The 15,929-nt window shown below is 47.5% G+C and overlaps 1 protein-coding gene across 1 annotated transcript in view; it reads left to right on the plus strand.

Moving 5' to 3' along the window:
* Positions 1-15,929, plus strand: part of UBR7 (ubiquitin protein ligase E3 component n-recognin 7) — a 57,916-nt gene that overhangs the window by 21,569 nt on the left and 20,418 nt on the right. The window contains exons 9-10 of the mRNA XM_086937705.1: positions 1,071-1,230; positions 1,848-1,909. Of these exons, the coding sequence (XP_086793831.1) occupies positions 1,071-1,230; positions 1,848-1,909 (222 nt within the window). The remainder of the gene's footprint in view (positions 1-1,070; positions 1,231-1,847; positions 1,910-15,929) is intronic.

Genomic DNA, 15,929 nt, shown 5'->3' on the forward strand with positions numbered 1-15,929 from the left:
CCTGTGGGAAAACAGTAAAAGTAGGTGTCCCCCCTCTTCCCCCCACCCCAATCCCCCCTTCGCCTACTCCACCCCTCAGATGCAGGAGGCTAAGTAGTGCACATTTTTTTTCCAGTGCCCACCATCTTGAAGATGGTGGGGCTTATCCAATCAGGGCTAGGGCTATGCACCCAGGGGACGGCCTCATTGGTGCCCCCCGAAAACCTACCAGCCTCTGAATGAGCTGCCTGCCACCACAAACATGCCTTTGACCTCCTGCAGGTAAAGGCCATGCTCTCCTCTGGAGGAAGGTATTCACACTTCTCTAGCAGGATAGCTAGTGGTTTAGCTTATGAAGGGCTTCAAAGCAACAAGCTATTATTGGCTGTAGTTTTCATTTGTGGTCCAAAAATTCCTTGGGTGTGTTTGAAAAAAATTAAAGTGAGTAGTCTACTTCGGGTACTAGGAGGATATCATCTCGACGATTTGTAACTTCAATCGGCTCATCGCTAGATTCTCAGTGTTTGCTATGATGTGACAAATCCCTTGACTGGGACTAGACAACTGTAAAACGGACTGAAAAGTAAGATCATAAATGTGACTTCTACATATAAAAAAGCAACTCGTGGGGGGTGCTCAAATTATTGGGGTTAAGTGGCGGATTGAACTTCCATTTGAGCTGGGACAAGCAGGATACGTTTAGAATAGATTTCACTCCCTCTGGCACTCTGGAGATGTACAGATCTAATTTGCATGTTAAATGGACCGAGAATCTAGATGATTGTAAAAAGAGTGCTCAAATTAAATACATGATTGATAGGTGCATGGTGCTTCACAGTGTTGTAGGATATATTATACCCTTTTCAGAATTGAGTCGGGTAGGCTCGCTGCTCTGTTGGTATACTTGCTCTTTTCCGAATGCTGTGGGAAGTTCTAGGGTGTTTAGGTGTGCTTTTTACAACTGCAAAGTCATGTTTTCCTTCGTCACTAGGCAGTCTGCTGACATGAAGAGTACTTATGGTAGGAGTTTGCATATTTAGATGTTGAAAGTTTTAAAATTACCTGCATGTTTTTCTCCCCATTGTTTGAAGAAAATGTATTCGGAGCTGGACTTGCCGTTCATGTTGGATGAATTGGATACAGTGGTTGCTTATGAGACGAAGGGCAAAAGTGATAATGCGACTAGGCAAGATCCTCTAATGTCTGCACTGAGCAACATGGATCGGGTTCAGCAGGTGGAGTTAATATATGGTAAGTGTCATGTGGCCAGTCCAAATTCAGACTCCCATCTTGTTTCAAATAACATTTATTTTAGCCAGCTTGTATGGTGCTAAATGGGGCATTTAATGGATTGAAATAAAAGATTGATGGCATCGCCCAAGACTGGTAAACTAGTGAAAGACAGCTTGTCTTATTGAACACATCCAGAATTTTCTTCAGTCTTCATTCTATCTGTGATGACCTAAAGGGCAGTTTAGCACATGTAGTGTTTCCGTTTTTCTCCAGTTATCTTGGTTTTCATGCTTCCCTCCACCCTTATGCCCCTTTTCATTTAAGAAAAGACTGGCTGCTTTTGACTGATTTGTCGTTTGAGGGAAATCATGCTGGCCCCTGAATGGTAGATTTGTGTCCTGTTGCAGACAGAACTTAGTGCGTTTTGGCATGTTGGTATGAATCGCTTAACTCCATGGCTGCTAAGGCAATTCCCCTCCTGTGCTGGGATTTGCTCTTTTATATTGTTTTATGACGAGCTGGGCTCGTCATCAGTGTATGAGAAGGCTACACCATGACGAGCCCAGCTCGTCATGAGTGTCGAAGGGGTTAATGTTGTGCTTTTTTTTCTTCATTGTATTTTCTTTTCTTTATAGAATACAATGACCTGAAAACAGAGCTCAAGGATTATTTGAAGAGATTTGCTGAGGAAGGAAAGGTGAGTTATATCTAGCACGTTATACATCTTGATCGCACCTGTTCATCTAGATTGTAAATATGTCCCAGCTTCTCTGTAAATTTTATTTTAATATTGTAATTTTATCGCGCGTACTACCCCTGACTAGGCAGCTAAGCACTTTTTGTGAGTAGCACATTACTCCGGAACCCAAATGGATTAGTGATGGGAAATAGGTTAATTTGAGCAGTGGACATGTGGAGTGTTAGTTGGATTGAATAGAATACTGGAGATAGGGAAGAGTCTAGAACGTGTTATTTGGGAGACCATAATATTAAGATGAGGTTTGGGATGAGTAAAAAGGAGTGATGGAGGAGGGAAAAGTGTCTAGAAAAGGATTAGGGAGATCATAGTAGTAAGACATTTGGAGTTAGTTTGAGGAAGGGGTACATGAGGGAAGAATTTAGAAAGGGTTTTGGAATGAGGTTTATGGTGAGCCTGTAGGGATGGTACGAAAGTCTAGAAAGGGGTATTTTGGAAATAATAAGTAGAATGAGATTTGGGATGAGTGAGTGGAGGCAGAGGATATATTGAGAGAAGTAGAGGGTAGGACAGAGTAGTGAACTGGGGAATGAGTTTGTTTTTCTTTTCTTTGCATATGGGCACTCATGTATAAGCAAGGGGGCAGAAGCGCTGGTAACACCCGCATCCATTATAGATAGGCATAGAACACACACACACCCACGCCTTCCCCTACACCTACAACCCACCTACCTCCCTATCCACACCACCTCCCTATCCACACCACCTCCCTACCCACACCTACCTACCCCCACACCTACCTACCCCCACCCACACACCTTCTACACCCGAACACACCTACCCCTATTTACACACTCACCCCTACCTACACCCACCCACTCACCCCTACCTACACCCACTCACCCCTACCTACGTCCACCCACCCACCCCTACCAACGTCCACCCACCCACCCCTACCTACCCCCACCCACTCACCCCTACCTACGCCCACCCACTCACCCCTACCTACGCCCACCCTCACCTACGCCCACCCACTCACCCCTACCTACGCCCACCCACTCACCCCTACCTACGCCCACCCACTCACCCCTACCTATGCCCACCCCTACCTACACCCACCCACCCACCCCACCTACACTCACCCCTACCTACACCCACCCACTCACACCTACCTACACCCCACACACCTACCTACACCCCACACACCCACCTACACCCGCCCGCCTACACCCGCCCACCTGCGCAGACTTGCACACTAGCAGCCATGCACATTGTTCTCCGTGTCTACGATAGTCCTCAGACCTGTACAGTACTGCAAATACGACCAAACGCTGCCATGCAGCAATCCTCAGATTTGCCCAACACACAATGATAAAATCCTGCAGTCCTGTTTAGTTTTCACAGTGCACCATACGGCATGAATTTTCTTGGTTCCTGTAGCGTTGCAATAATCCATGTTTTCTTTCTTTTTTTAAACACTACTTTTTAACACTAGGGCTCTTCTAATACACAACTGGCGCTGCAAGTGCCCTACACAGGGCACTGGAGACCTATCACTAGGACTGATGCCTGCAACATACACATTTCTGTAGCTGGGGCATTAAACACAATGATCTAGTTGTGGTTTCAGCCTGTGGTGGAGGTGTGAAACATATAGCTCAACAATATGTGCATTCACCCATCAGGCTTTGTGAAGGGTTTTAGGACTGGTGACCTGCAGCTTACACTTTTATGGCTGCAGTCCGTATATAACTATCACACTACTTAATCAGGGTTGGAGTCGGAGGGCAGTAGATTACACACACTACCTTGGTGCATCATGCCTCTGTTGTAGCTCACTTATATCTTACATGTAGCACACAAGGCTTCTGTATTTTCACTCGGCTTTTTATTTTTTTATTTTCATTACTTTATCTTTTCTCCCCCATTATCGGCAGCATCTCCTTTCTTCTAGGTTGCCATCTTATGCTGATTTCTCTTCATTCCTTCCCTTAATCTGTGATCTATTCTTTTCCACCCATTTAGCATTGTCTACTGTGTTCCACATAATTCTTGATCATATCCCACTCTGCATATTGGTTCTGCTGTTACTTCTCTTCATTCTGCTCTCCTTTTATCCCCCACTTTTTTACTCCATTTTTCCCTTTTTTTTCATTTTTGCCCTCCTGCTGTCTCTTTAATTGGTTGCTCTTTCACTTTTTTACCTCCATCCTTGTTCCTGTTCTAGCCTCCTTACATTTTCATTTCTTCCAAGCTTCCTTTCTGCCTTCTGTGATTGGGCACAGGTTCTAGTGACGAGAGTAGCTGAATGACTTTCACGAATGGAGCAGCTGATTGTGAGCTGGTGGTCAATGAAGAGTTTTGTTGGCAAATTGCTTATGATTAGACTTCTCGAAGCACTGATCTTTCTGTAGATGCTGGGGTGGAGCTCAAGGTGAGGCCAAGCTTTAGTCTATCTTCATCATGCTTCAGGGCAGAGCCCTCACACCTCTTTGTGCCTCTGCTGTGGGCTCTCCAGGCCGGAGACAGCCCTGCTGACATGGGCATCCCTACACTACACTACATTGGAGCGCAGCCTGGAAGACATTTTAAATGTAAACGTTCTCAAAGTTACCTTGCCTTACTAGGAAAAGTAGCTGCCACGGGTTAGGAAAGTAGGATCTGCTTCTGTGGTTACCCCCACTGTTTGCCTGGTGCTAAGCTGTATTTGACTAGTCTGACTGGGATCCTGCTGATCAGGACCCCAGTCTCTATGCTTTCTACTTAAATTGTCTTGTTCAGTACTTGGGTACATCCCATATTGGATACTGGGGAACCCTTATAAGTCCCTAGTATATGGTACCCATGTTCCCAGGGCATAGGTACCCCAGAGGTCTCCCATGGGCTGAAGCATGTATTATGCCACCCATTAGATGCCATTCAAAATGGAACTACTGGCCTGCCATTGCAGCCTGTGTAAGTGTGTCCTTGCACCACTTACTAAAGATATAGGTTTCCTATATCTAGGGTCACTGCACTTAACCTATGTCACCCCTTAGCTGGCCTTTGCAATCCTGAAGGCAGGGTGCTTGGTTGGAAGTGAGATGGTGCCCTTGCATGAGCAAGACGCCCCTACAGAGTCTATTCTCCCGGGTTGTCAGTGAAGTAGAGGGGGCACTTCGTAATTACGCTATGACCATCTCGAAACTGGCTGCAACAAATCCGATCATGTTTGGTATCAAACATGTTTGAATCATACCTCCCACACAGTAAACAGTGTGGGAGGTATGATTCCAAGAACTGGAAGAGCCCTCCATTAGACTCTGTGTTCCTGGTACCAGCCTCTTGATCCGGACAGCACAAAATGGTTGCTGCCGACCAAAGACCCGATTCTGCCTTCCTGCTGCTGAGCCAAGCTTGAGCAGGGTAAGGCAGAAAAATAGGTATTCTGTCACAGGGAGGTGTGACCACCTCCCAGACAGGATTCAGTGTATTGGGGTAGGGTGGGTGCGCTTGCCAGCTCCAATCAATCTGCATGAGGGGCACATTTGGTGTCCCTGTTCATAGTCCAGTTCAAACCAGTCCTGAGAATTGTTTGCTCCCGTGCTCACTACGCCACTGGAGTCAAGCTATTCTGGCTGATGACAGCTGATAGCCAGAAAACTGTCCTAGGATGCTAGATTCCAGTCCAGGGAAGATATGGTTTGGCAGTTCGGGCTGGACTGTTCCCATGAGGCACATGGTAAAGACTGATTTGCATATGGCCATGTCTGAACTGGGGTGGCGTGGTGAGCAAAATAACGATGCATTAAACCCAGATCTGTGACTGGGGTGAATGTTGTGCCATTGTGCAACATTCCGTCCATCATCTTGTGTGTTTTGCTGGTGTGATACTAGACAAAGGACCTGAGTAACCTACCCACTGTCCAGGCCCTCCCCTGGGAGGATCCCTGAATCGTCCCAACCCTTTCCTTAGTGTACTTAAGGCTTACCTGAGTGTAGGTCCTTAGATTTGTTGTGGGACAAGATTCAGATCAGACACCACTTCTACAGTTTCAACTTCATTCCCCTTTCAGTCTGCTGCATTGTCTGTGCAGCATACAGGAACCTTTCAAGGCTTGTGGGCATCAAAGACACCTGAAGGAATCTCCCTTTGAGTGAAGGAGTCACTCCCCTGCATTTACAACCACCGCAACTAAGTCAACCGGTCTGCTGATCCTGAGCTCCTCTGGACTCCGAAAGGTTCAGCAACAGAGGTGGTGGTTTTCAAAATCTCTTGAGGCCGGGGCTGCAATAAACAAACCCCTGTGCACTGCATCAACTTGCAGTTGCAAAGGCTTGGTGGCTTCTTTCCAAGAAGATTTTCGGGCTCCAAGTAACCCCACCAATCGAGCACCTCCAGTGACCAGAATCTTCAGCCACACCGCAAAATGTGCACCATGGCCTGCATCTTTTGGTGAGTCACTCGAGGTCCTCTTGTGACTCCAGTGCCTCTGGTCTTTTTGAGGGTCAATCACCTTTTTATTTGTATTGGGCTCCCCTGATTGCTCGGTACCTGCCATGACTCCCCTGCTTGTGGAGAGTCCCCTGGACCCTGCTGGTACCGACGTTGCTCCTTCTTCCATTCCTGCTTTGGTTACATTTGTTGGTGCTCCCGCCGGTCATCTACCATTCGACATCCTTCGTGGGATACATCGTGCACAGTTCCTGGTATTTCTCCGTGTCGCTTGGTCTCCACAGCTGCAGAGTCAAGGTCATAGTCTCCCATCCTGCAACACCCGACATTGGAGGCATTCATCTTCCAATTCTCATGGTCAGTCCTTAGTGACAAAGACTCTGTCCCCTCTGCTTGCAGGTACCTCTCATCTTGAATCCACCTTCAGATTCCACGGGACACTTTATTCTTCTCAAAACAGTGGCACATTCCTGAAGTCCTCCATTGGGTTCGACTGCAGTTTCCGACACCACTTCACATGTATGCACCTGGCTTCCCTGGTGTGGGTAACTAGGGTATCCACGGGTGGGGTGGCTTTCCAACCTTCTGTCTTCCATGGGGTTTCCTCCGTGCCCGCTGGGAAGGGTCTTTAATATTTCAAATTCCAACCTCGAACTACACGTAGACTTGTACGGAGCGCGCAGTAGTTTATTCACACTGCACAGGCTCTCGTGGGGTTCCTAGTCACTCACCTGGGGTCCCCGGCGCTTCTACGTCCTCTAGACATTGGCTTGACCCGAGTCGTGGTTCTTATGCCACTTTCTTAGTATATGGTTTGGTCCCCCCTGGGGTCCACTGTGTATTTCGTGCTATTTACTGAATTTCTGTGAAAAGTATTGTGTGCATTGTGTTTATCTCCGTGTAGGAGATATCTAAACTTTATTAAAGTATTGTATAATAAATACATATTTTTATAAACACCTTGTATAGTTCTTTTTCACTTAATACTAAAAGATTGCTTTCTGGTAAAACAAGCTGCTTTACGCTCCTTCAGGACTAAGCCTGAAGGCTGCTCTCCACAGATACCACCTGGAGAGATTTCGAAGGTTGTAGACTGGTGTCCATAACAGCTGGCCCGTAAAGTTCTAAAAACAAGAATAACTTGATTTCCAGAAACAAAACTTCTATGTTCGAAGCATTTCGGCTGCTGAATTCATCTGTGCATAGATCGCCGCCTAGTGTTGGGTCCGGATGATTGCACATTGTTGTCCTGGAGAAGTCTTCGAAGTATCACGGGATAGGTGGCTCCTCCCCTGTACTACAGTGCGCATGGGCATCCTCTCCATCCTCAGATTGTTTTTTTCCACCATTGGGTTCGGATGTTCAAATCTTAGCTCAAGTTAGGAAACTTTTTCTCAAAGCCAAAAGGCTTTCGCGAGCGTCTGTATCATTTCGATCGGTATCGATAACATTTTATCTAAAGGACATCGACTGTCAGACGGCTTCCTTCACCTCTCGCATCGAGTTTCATCGATCTAAAGTCGAGGCTTTTCAAACTGTGTCCGCTTTGTAACGCCAAATATGCACACGACGACGTCCACCCTGTGTGCAACAAATGCTTATCACCGGACCAGAATGAAGACCAATGTATGGCCTGTTCCTGGTTCAGATCAAAGAAGACTCTTCGGACCCGATGCGCGGCTCAATTGGAATCGAAGAGGCCTGCGCCGGAACCAGATAATATCTTCGGACCGGAGACTAAGAAGTAGTCGAGATACCGGACCAAGATGAAACATCGGAGCATGGATCCGACTTTGAGACCGATGAGGGGGAATATCTGGAAGAAGAGGAGGGTTATGAAGTCGTTGACGAGGTAGGAGACTACGACGTTCAGGCCCTTCGGGCTGAGGAAGATAGCTCAGAGGAGCTAGGCCCAACCGTCGATACGGGGGCCGATGGACATAATGTCAATACGGCTCAGGTCGAGGGATCGCCACAAGGCCTTACCCAAGATCTACCTTCAAGTTCAACAGCCCCGCAAAAAGGCCCGACTTAAACATTTTAATTGTGCCATCGGTTTCGAAACCAACCTTGGTTGATCTCAGCAAAATGAAACCGAAGTCAGCACAGTCGAAATCTAAACCGAAAGTGCAACTGGCTCTAGTCGGCGCCAAGGCCTCAAAACCCTCGGGGACGACAAAACAGATGAGGGACTTCGATGCGGTAAGCTTCCAGAAGGCCCTCGACTCGAGTAGCGGGGCGCCGAAGGCCAAGGTGAAGGTCGTCGAGTCGAAGACGTCAGCACCGAAGGGAGCAGCTACACAGCTCGAATCGAGACAGGGCACCAATCCTCCATCAATGACGGGACCGGAGGCGAACGTCGGTTCCACGTCAGATGCCGACGCGGTGCATGCGGCGCATAAGGCCCAAGTCATGGCCCTACACGGTACGGAGTCGATTCAAAGAATCAGAGACAAGGCTTCAAGGGCAGGACCGAAGAAAGCCACAACTACCAAGTTGGTCACCGCGCTCACAACGTCGGCGCCAATAAAATACGGTTTACCACCGGCAGTGCGGCCGAAGATGTTCGAGCCGAAACAGTGCATCGGCCCCATAACAAGACCTGCATTGACCCAAAGGCCTACAAAACAGACCGAAGAACGAGAACCGAGACAGTTCATAGACTCGGAAACGGGAAGACTGTCTATCTACAATAGGAAAATAGTCCCTGAAAAGTCCATGGAGTCTTTCAGGATTCCTCTAAAGAAAGAGGGGATCACCTGCGTCACCAGTGATGGTCGAACACTTGCAGTCGTATGAGCAGGAGCCTCAATCCTTTTCCCCTACTTACTCAGATGCAGGGGCAGGTGACGATGACAATGACGGTGATGGTGATGTGATGGACACTGATCTTGATGATCAGAACCAGACATGGGCAGACCCTGCTGACCCAGGAGACCCACAACATGACCCTGATACTATGGTCTACCATATCAAAACATCTCCAACTGAAGACACTACAGCTTTCAACGCTCTGATTGAAAGAGCTGCGTTAAATCATGACGTTGAACTTCATAGTGATACTGTGGAAGTGGACTTCCTTGTGGACACATTCTCAACTTCCGAAAAAAGTGTAAAGACGCTACCAATGCTCATTGGTGTTTTTAAACATGCCAAGGACATTTTCAAGGAAAATACTAGAGCAAGGGTAGTTAACCCGAGGATAGAAAAGAAGTATAGGCCGGCACCCGTGGATACTGCCTATATTAAACGACAATTGCCTTTAGACTCTATGGTAGTTGCAAATGCAAGAAAGAGGGCAAACTCGCAAACAGGAGATGCGCCTCCGCCTGATAAGGAATCAAAGATACTGGAAACATCTGGCAAAAGAGTGGCAGCACAGGCTGCAAACATCTGGCGTATTGCTAATACTCAGGCGCTTCTGGCCAGATATGACCGGTCCCACTACGATACTCTGGAGACATTATTACAGCACCTCCCGGAACAATTCAAGGAAGGAGCAGAGCTGTTGGTTCAGGAAGGGAAGCTGATCTCCAACGCTTCCATCAAGTGTGCACTAGACACAGCTGACACTGCAGCTAGGGCTATCAACACGAGCGTCATGCTATGGCGACATGCTTGGTTGAGAATATCTGGTTTCAAACCAGAAATACAGACCACCATTCTTATTCAGCCAGTTAACACTGACTTCTTGTTTGGCCCAGAAGTTGATGCCACCCTAGAAAAAATAAAAAAGGACACGGAAACTGCGAAATCCATTGGGGCTCTGCAGTCGCAGCAGTTTCGGGGTGGTTCCTTTCGTCGATCCAATACCAGAGGACCGTCAAGGGGCCAAAACACCCAACAAATGCAGTATAACAAGGGAGGTACACAATCCACCTACAATAAAAATCCCAGAGGTGGATATAGAGGAAATAACATCAAGGGCAGAGGAAGAGGAAACAACAACTCCAGATCCTCTGCCAATACCAAACAGTGACTCCTTGTCACTGCCCCCCGACCATCTAACACCTGTCGGGTGGAGACTACAACAGTTCCTGTCTGTATGGAAATCCATCACCACAGACAGGTGGGTAAGAGATATTGTACAGTACGGGTATTGTCTAGAGCTTACAGCCACTCCACCCAACATACCTGGCACGTCAGTGGAACCAGGCGCAAGGGCAGTTGAAAGACCTAGTGTTGGTGAGCGGTCGGGCATACAACTCTCTGCATTGGTGGAATCCACAAAACCTTTGCAAGGACCGACCGTTCCAAGAGCCTGTACCACAGATAATACTGACAACGGACGCGTCTCTCCAGGGATGGGGAGCTCATGTACTCCATTACACAGTGCAGGGACTATGGACGACACAGCAAAAGAAGATGCCTATCAACCTTCTAGAGCTGATGGCAATCTTCATGGCGATGAAAGCTTTCAAGGTACATCTGTGCAACAAAGTTGTGTTGATCCGGACGGACAACATGACTGCCATGTACTACATACAGAAGCCGGGAGGAACACACACTCCACAGTTGTCTCACCTGGCTCAGAGCATGTGGAAGTGGGCCATTCAGAGGAACATGTTCCTCATGGCGGAACACCTCCCGGGCAATGACAACCAGATGGTGGACCTGCTCAGCAGGCACAGCCACCAGATGCACGAGTGGGAGATGCATCCATCAGTACTCCAGCCGTGGGGTCATCCAGAGATAGACCTATTCCCCACAAGGGAAAACGCAAAATGCCAAAGCTTCGCCGCCAGGTTCCCACATCCGCAGTCACAGGGCAACGCGATATGGATGAACTGGTCAGGCAGATTTGCATATGCTTTTTCCCCAGCACCATTGATACCGCAAGTGGCACGCAAACTGAGGCGACACTCGATGACACTCATCCTGGTTGCTCCAACGTGGGCACGCCATCCATGGTACACCACGCTCGTGGAACTTTCCGTGGTTCCGCATCAGAGGCTGCGACTAACACCCGGACTTTTGACGCAGAGCCATGGCGAAATTCAGCACCCAGATCCGCAACAGCTCAACCTGGCGATCTGGCTCCTGAGGTCCTAGAATTTGGATACCTCAACTTGCCTCCGGACTGTATGAATGTCATAAAGGAGGCAAGAAGACCCACGACTAGAGCATGTTATGCGGCGAAATGGAAAAGGTTTGTCATATACTGCAACAATAATGACATTAACCCCCTAGATGCATCTATTCAGAACATTATTTATCTGTTGCATTTATACAGATGTAATCTGGCTTACAGTTCCATCCGCATACATCTATCCGCAATAGCAGCCTACCTGCAAAACAGGCAGCACCTATCCCTATTCAGAGTACCTGCAATTAAAGCCTTTCTTGAGGGACTCGAGAGAGTAATCCCTCCAAGACTTCCACCTTCACCAGTCTGGAACCTAAATCTGGTCCTCACAAGGCTCATGGGGCCACCCTTTGAACCTCTACATTCATGTGACATTCAATTTTTGACATGGAAAGTGGCTTTCAGAAGAGTTAGTGAACTCCAAGCGCTGACCATTCAAGAGCCATTTATACAGGTTCACCCAAACAGAATTGTTTTGCGTACAAACCCCACTTTTATGCCTAAGGTGATTTCGCAGTTCCACATGAACCAAACCATAGAACTGCCAGTTTTCTACCCAAATCCGGAAAATGTTGGAGAGGTGCCTACACACATTAGATGTGAAGAGGGCCCTCATGTACTATATAGACAGAACTAAGGATTTCAGGAAAACAAAACAACTGTTCGTCGCCTTTGCTCCACAGCACAAAGGCAATCCCATTTCAAAATCAGGAATAGCCAGATGGATCGTTAAATGTATATAAATTTGCTATATCGAGGCTAAACACACTTTAACTGTTCCTTCACGTGCACACTCCACACGCAAGTTGGGGGCATCCATGGCTTTCCTGGGTAACATCCCACTAGAGGAGATATGTAAAGCAGCCACATGGTCCACTATTCATACATGTACAAAACACTACTGCGTAGATGTACACTCTAGACAGCAGGCCGCTGTAGGACAGGCAGGCCGCTGTAGGACAGGCTGTTCTCAAAACCCTTTTTCAGACTGCTGCAGCTGGCACGGGCAGCCGCCGCTAACAGGAGAAACTGCTATGCAATCTATGCACAGATATGAATTCAGCAGCCCACATGCCTCGAACCGAATATGCTACTTACCAGTATGCATCTGTTCTTGGCATGTAGGGCTGCTGACATTCATATCGCCCACCCTCCTCCATAGGCGCCTGTTGCAGCTGTAGCATTCAGAATTTCTATGTAGCACGGACATCACTCACTGTATTACACTCCATCTCTGCCACAATGGCGAAAAACAATCTGAGGATGGAGAGGATGCCCATGCGCACTGTAGTCCAGGGGAGGAGCCACCTATCCCGTGATACTTCTAAGACTTCTCCAGGACAACAATGTGCAATCATCCGGACCCAACACTAGGCGGCGATCTATGCAAAGATATGAATGTCAGCAGCCCTACATGCCAAGAACAGATGCATACTGGTAAGTAGCATATTCGTACTCTGATGAACCCAAAACATCGGAAATCTGCATTGCTCCAGAATTGGAAATGTTTATTTCAGTTCAGCATAAATAAATTTGCAGGCTCAAATAATGGGAGGCCAAAAATAGTTTTATATCTGCAGTGCGTGAGACACCATTTCATGCAAAGAAAAGCAGCTGTGAAGATCCATGCATTTTTAAAGGAGGCAGTGAGGTAAATCTACATCTCATTGACTGAGAAAATACACATTGTTTAGCTGTTTTCATGAGATTTAAAAAACAATTTATTTATAGAGGAATGTGCACTGATCTGAATGTGCCCCCCATGGCGATATACTAAGGGAAGTACTTGTCCACCTGGAACGATTTAGGTACTGCACTGCCCCCCGGGACGTGCTCTGGTGCGCCGGGTTTCCCCAGGCAGACAGCAGGTGTGGTGGAATTGCCTGTGAGCGGCTCCAGATACTCGGCCGCCTGGGGAACGGGAACCCGAGTGGGGGTGGTATGGAGAAATGACTGGGCTCTGAGGATCCCTCAGAGGTGCGGAGGGCCACACAGTACTGCCACGGCCTCTACCAGGCAGCTAGGCAGGGAAGGTGAGGTGTGACTGAGTAGGAGTGGTAACAGATGTATGGTACAAGAAGGAAGCACACACCTTAGATTTTTTTCAAAAAATGAAAAAGTTCTACATAATCTTACCTTATGGAAGATTTGCTCAACGGGAAGCAAATATTGATTTGAATAGCATACTAAACAGCCAAAAGGGTATCCAGGCACTCGTGACAGGTGTGTAGGTTTGTGGTCTCCAAGGTGCTTTTACGAAGAACCATGTCTTCAGCTTTGCTTAACTCAAGAAGTGAGAAGGATGCTCTCATGTGTTGAATGAGGTCCTTCTGTGTCCTGGGTGCGATATATATGAGGTAGCAACCTCCAGTTTTGTTTTGGCGGATGTGGGGAATGTGTTCAAGTTTGTGAATAAGGCAGAGCGTAGGTGTCTGGTGGGTTGGTGAAAGTATGTAGCTGTTCATGTATTCTGGTCCGGTGTTCAGGGCTTTGTATGTGTGCATGTGAAGTTGAAATTGAGGGAGCGTGTGAAAGGGGAGCCAGTGAAGCTTCCTGAGGTGTGATTTGGGGGCGGCATTGGAGGGTCAAGTAAGTCCTGCAGTGGTGTTCTAGCTGGTCTGGAGTCTGCGTACGAGTGGTTTGGAGATTTCGGCATAGTTTTGCCGGAATTAATCATGCTGGTAATGACTGCTTGTGTGACGGTCAGTCTGGTGTTCTGAGACAACCATTTTAAGATTTTACGCAGCATGCGTAGTGTATGGAAGCAAGAGAAGAACACTGCGCTGGCTCGAGCAGTCATGTTGAGCTTGTCGTCTAGGATGATCCCTAGATTTCTTGTTTGGTCTGTGGGTCCTACCTCAATGGCCACCGAGCGGAGTCCTATTGAAAGGTCTTGTTGCCAAAGGCCAATACTTCAGTCTTGTCTGAGCTGAGCGCAGGCAGTTGGTTCACATCCAGTCTGCTACCATGGTTGTGAAGGTTGTTCGGGCAGTGGTTTTGTCTGTCGGAAAGAGGATGAGTTGGGTGTAATCAGCGTAAGAGATGAGGATATCTTGTGATTGGATGATGTTGGTGAGCAGAGCCATGTATATGCTGAAAAGGGTGGGGCTGAGGGTTGATCGCTATCTCATATCTGTTTCTTGGGCCCTTTTTTTGAAGAATGGCAGTCTGACCCTTTGGGTCCTTTCCAAGAGGAAGGAACAGATCCACTTGAGAGCGGATACTTTTATGCCAGTCTCATGGAGTGTTCTGATAAAGGTGTTATGAGAGATCGTATCGAAGGCTGCAGAGAGGTTGACCAGAATGAGGGCCACTATTTCTACTCTGTTCAGTATGATTTGAATGTCATCGGTGGCAGTGTTGAGTGCTGCTTTGGTTCTTTCTGAATCATCCCTTATATTTGGCTAGAAAATGGTTACATTTGAGGTAGAGAAGGTCATCAACAAGCAACTCTCAACCTATCTCTTTGGTTGGATAGTAAAGCAGGGAGATGTCAGAAGTTGCACAGTTGATTTGGGTAGGCTGTGGTCTTCTTGAAGGGGGGGGGAGTGGGGGGATTTTGGGGGGGGGGGGGGGGGTGTTCTGCAAGTTTCCATTCTTCCGGGAAAGTGGCCGATGTGATGCAAGTTTCCATTCTTCCGGGAAAGTGGCCGATGTGATGGATGTGTTGATGTTGGTGGGACTGATTAATGATGTTTATAGGTTGCAGATGTGGGTGGGGCATTGGATCCATTGGGACCTCGGAGTAGATAGTCTGCATGATTGCCATTGTATTTTCTGGTGAGAGTCCATTCGGCCAGGTAGGTAGGTTTGCAGCAGGTTCTCTGCGGTTAGGTTGGTGTGCTAAGTTGCTGTAGATGTTTGCGATTTTGCTGTGAAAGAAGTTGAATAGGTTGTCACATAGTTGCTGGGAGCCAGCGATGTAGGTGACAGTGGGTGAGGGAACATCTTTAACAATTGAGTGTTACTTCTCTGTGCTCCAGTGGTCCTACAGGCACCACTCTATCTGCATGCATCCGCGTCTCCCCAGCGCTTGTGAGGCAGCAGATTCTCCTCCCTAAGGTCCTTGGTCTCCCTCCTTTTCCTGTGGTTCTGTGTCTTGGAAAATACATATGGAGTAAATATAGGGTAAGCACAGTTGGATGTATGACGTTACAACTACCTACCATTACAACTACCTACCATTACAACGCATACCATTACAACGCATACCATTACAACGCATAGCGCTTAGAGGTGCTGGATAGTGGTAAGTATAATTTACTATTCCAACTCCAGTCCCCGTGGACACTAGGGAAGGTGTTGGATAGTAAATTAAACTTATTCCCTATCCTAGAGTGCCCCCCAGCGCAATGCGTTGTATTGGTATGCGTTGTAAAAGTTGCGTTGTAATGGTAGGTAGTTGTAAAAGTTGCGTTGGAACAGGTGTATACCGCACAGTTGGAGTTCACCTAGAATTTTGGTTCACCATGCTTGCTCTGTTTAGCAAAATCAAATCC

Source organism: Lissotriton vulgaris, chromosome 9 (genome assembly GCF_964263255.1).
Source record: "Lissotriton vulgaris chromosome 9, aLisVul1.2, whole genome shotgun sequence".
NCBI lineage: Eukaryota > Metazoa > Chordata > Amphibia > Caudata > Salamandridae > Lissotriton > Lissotriton vulgaris.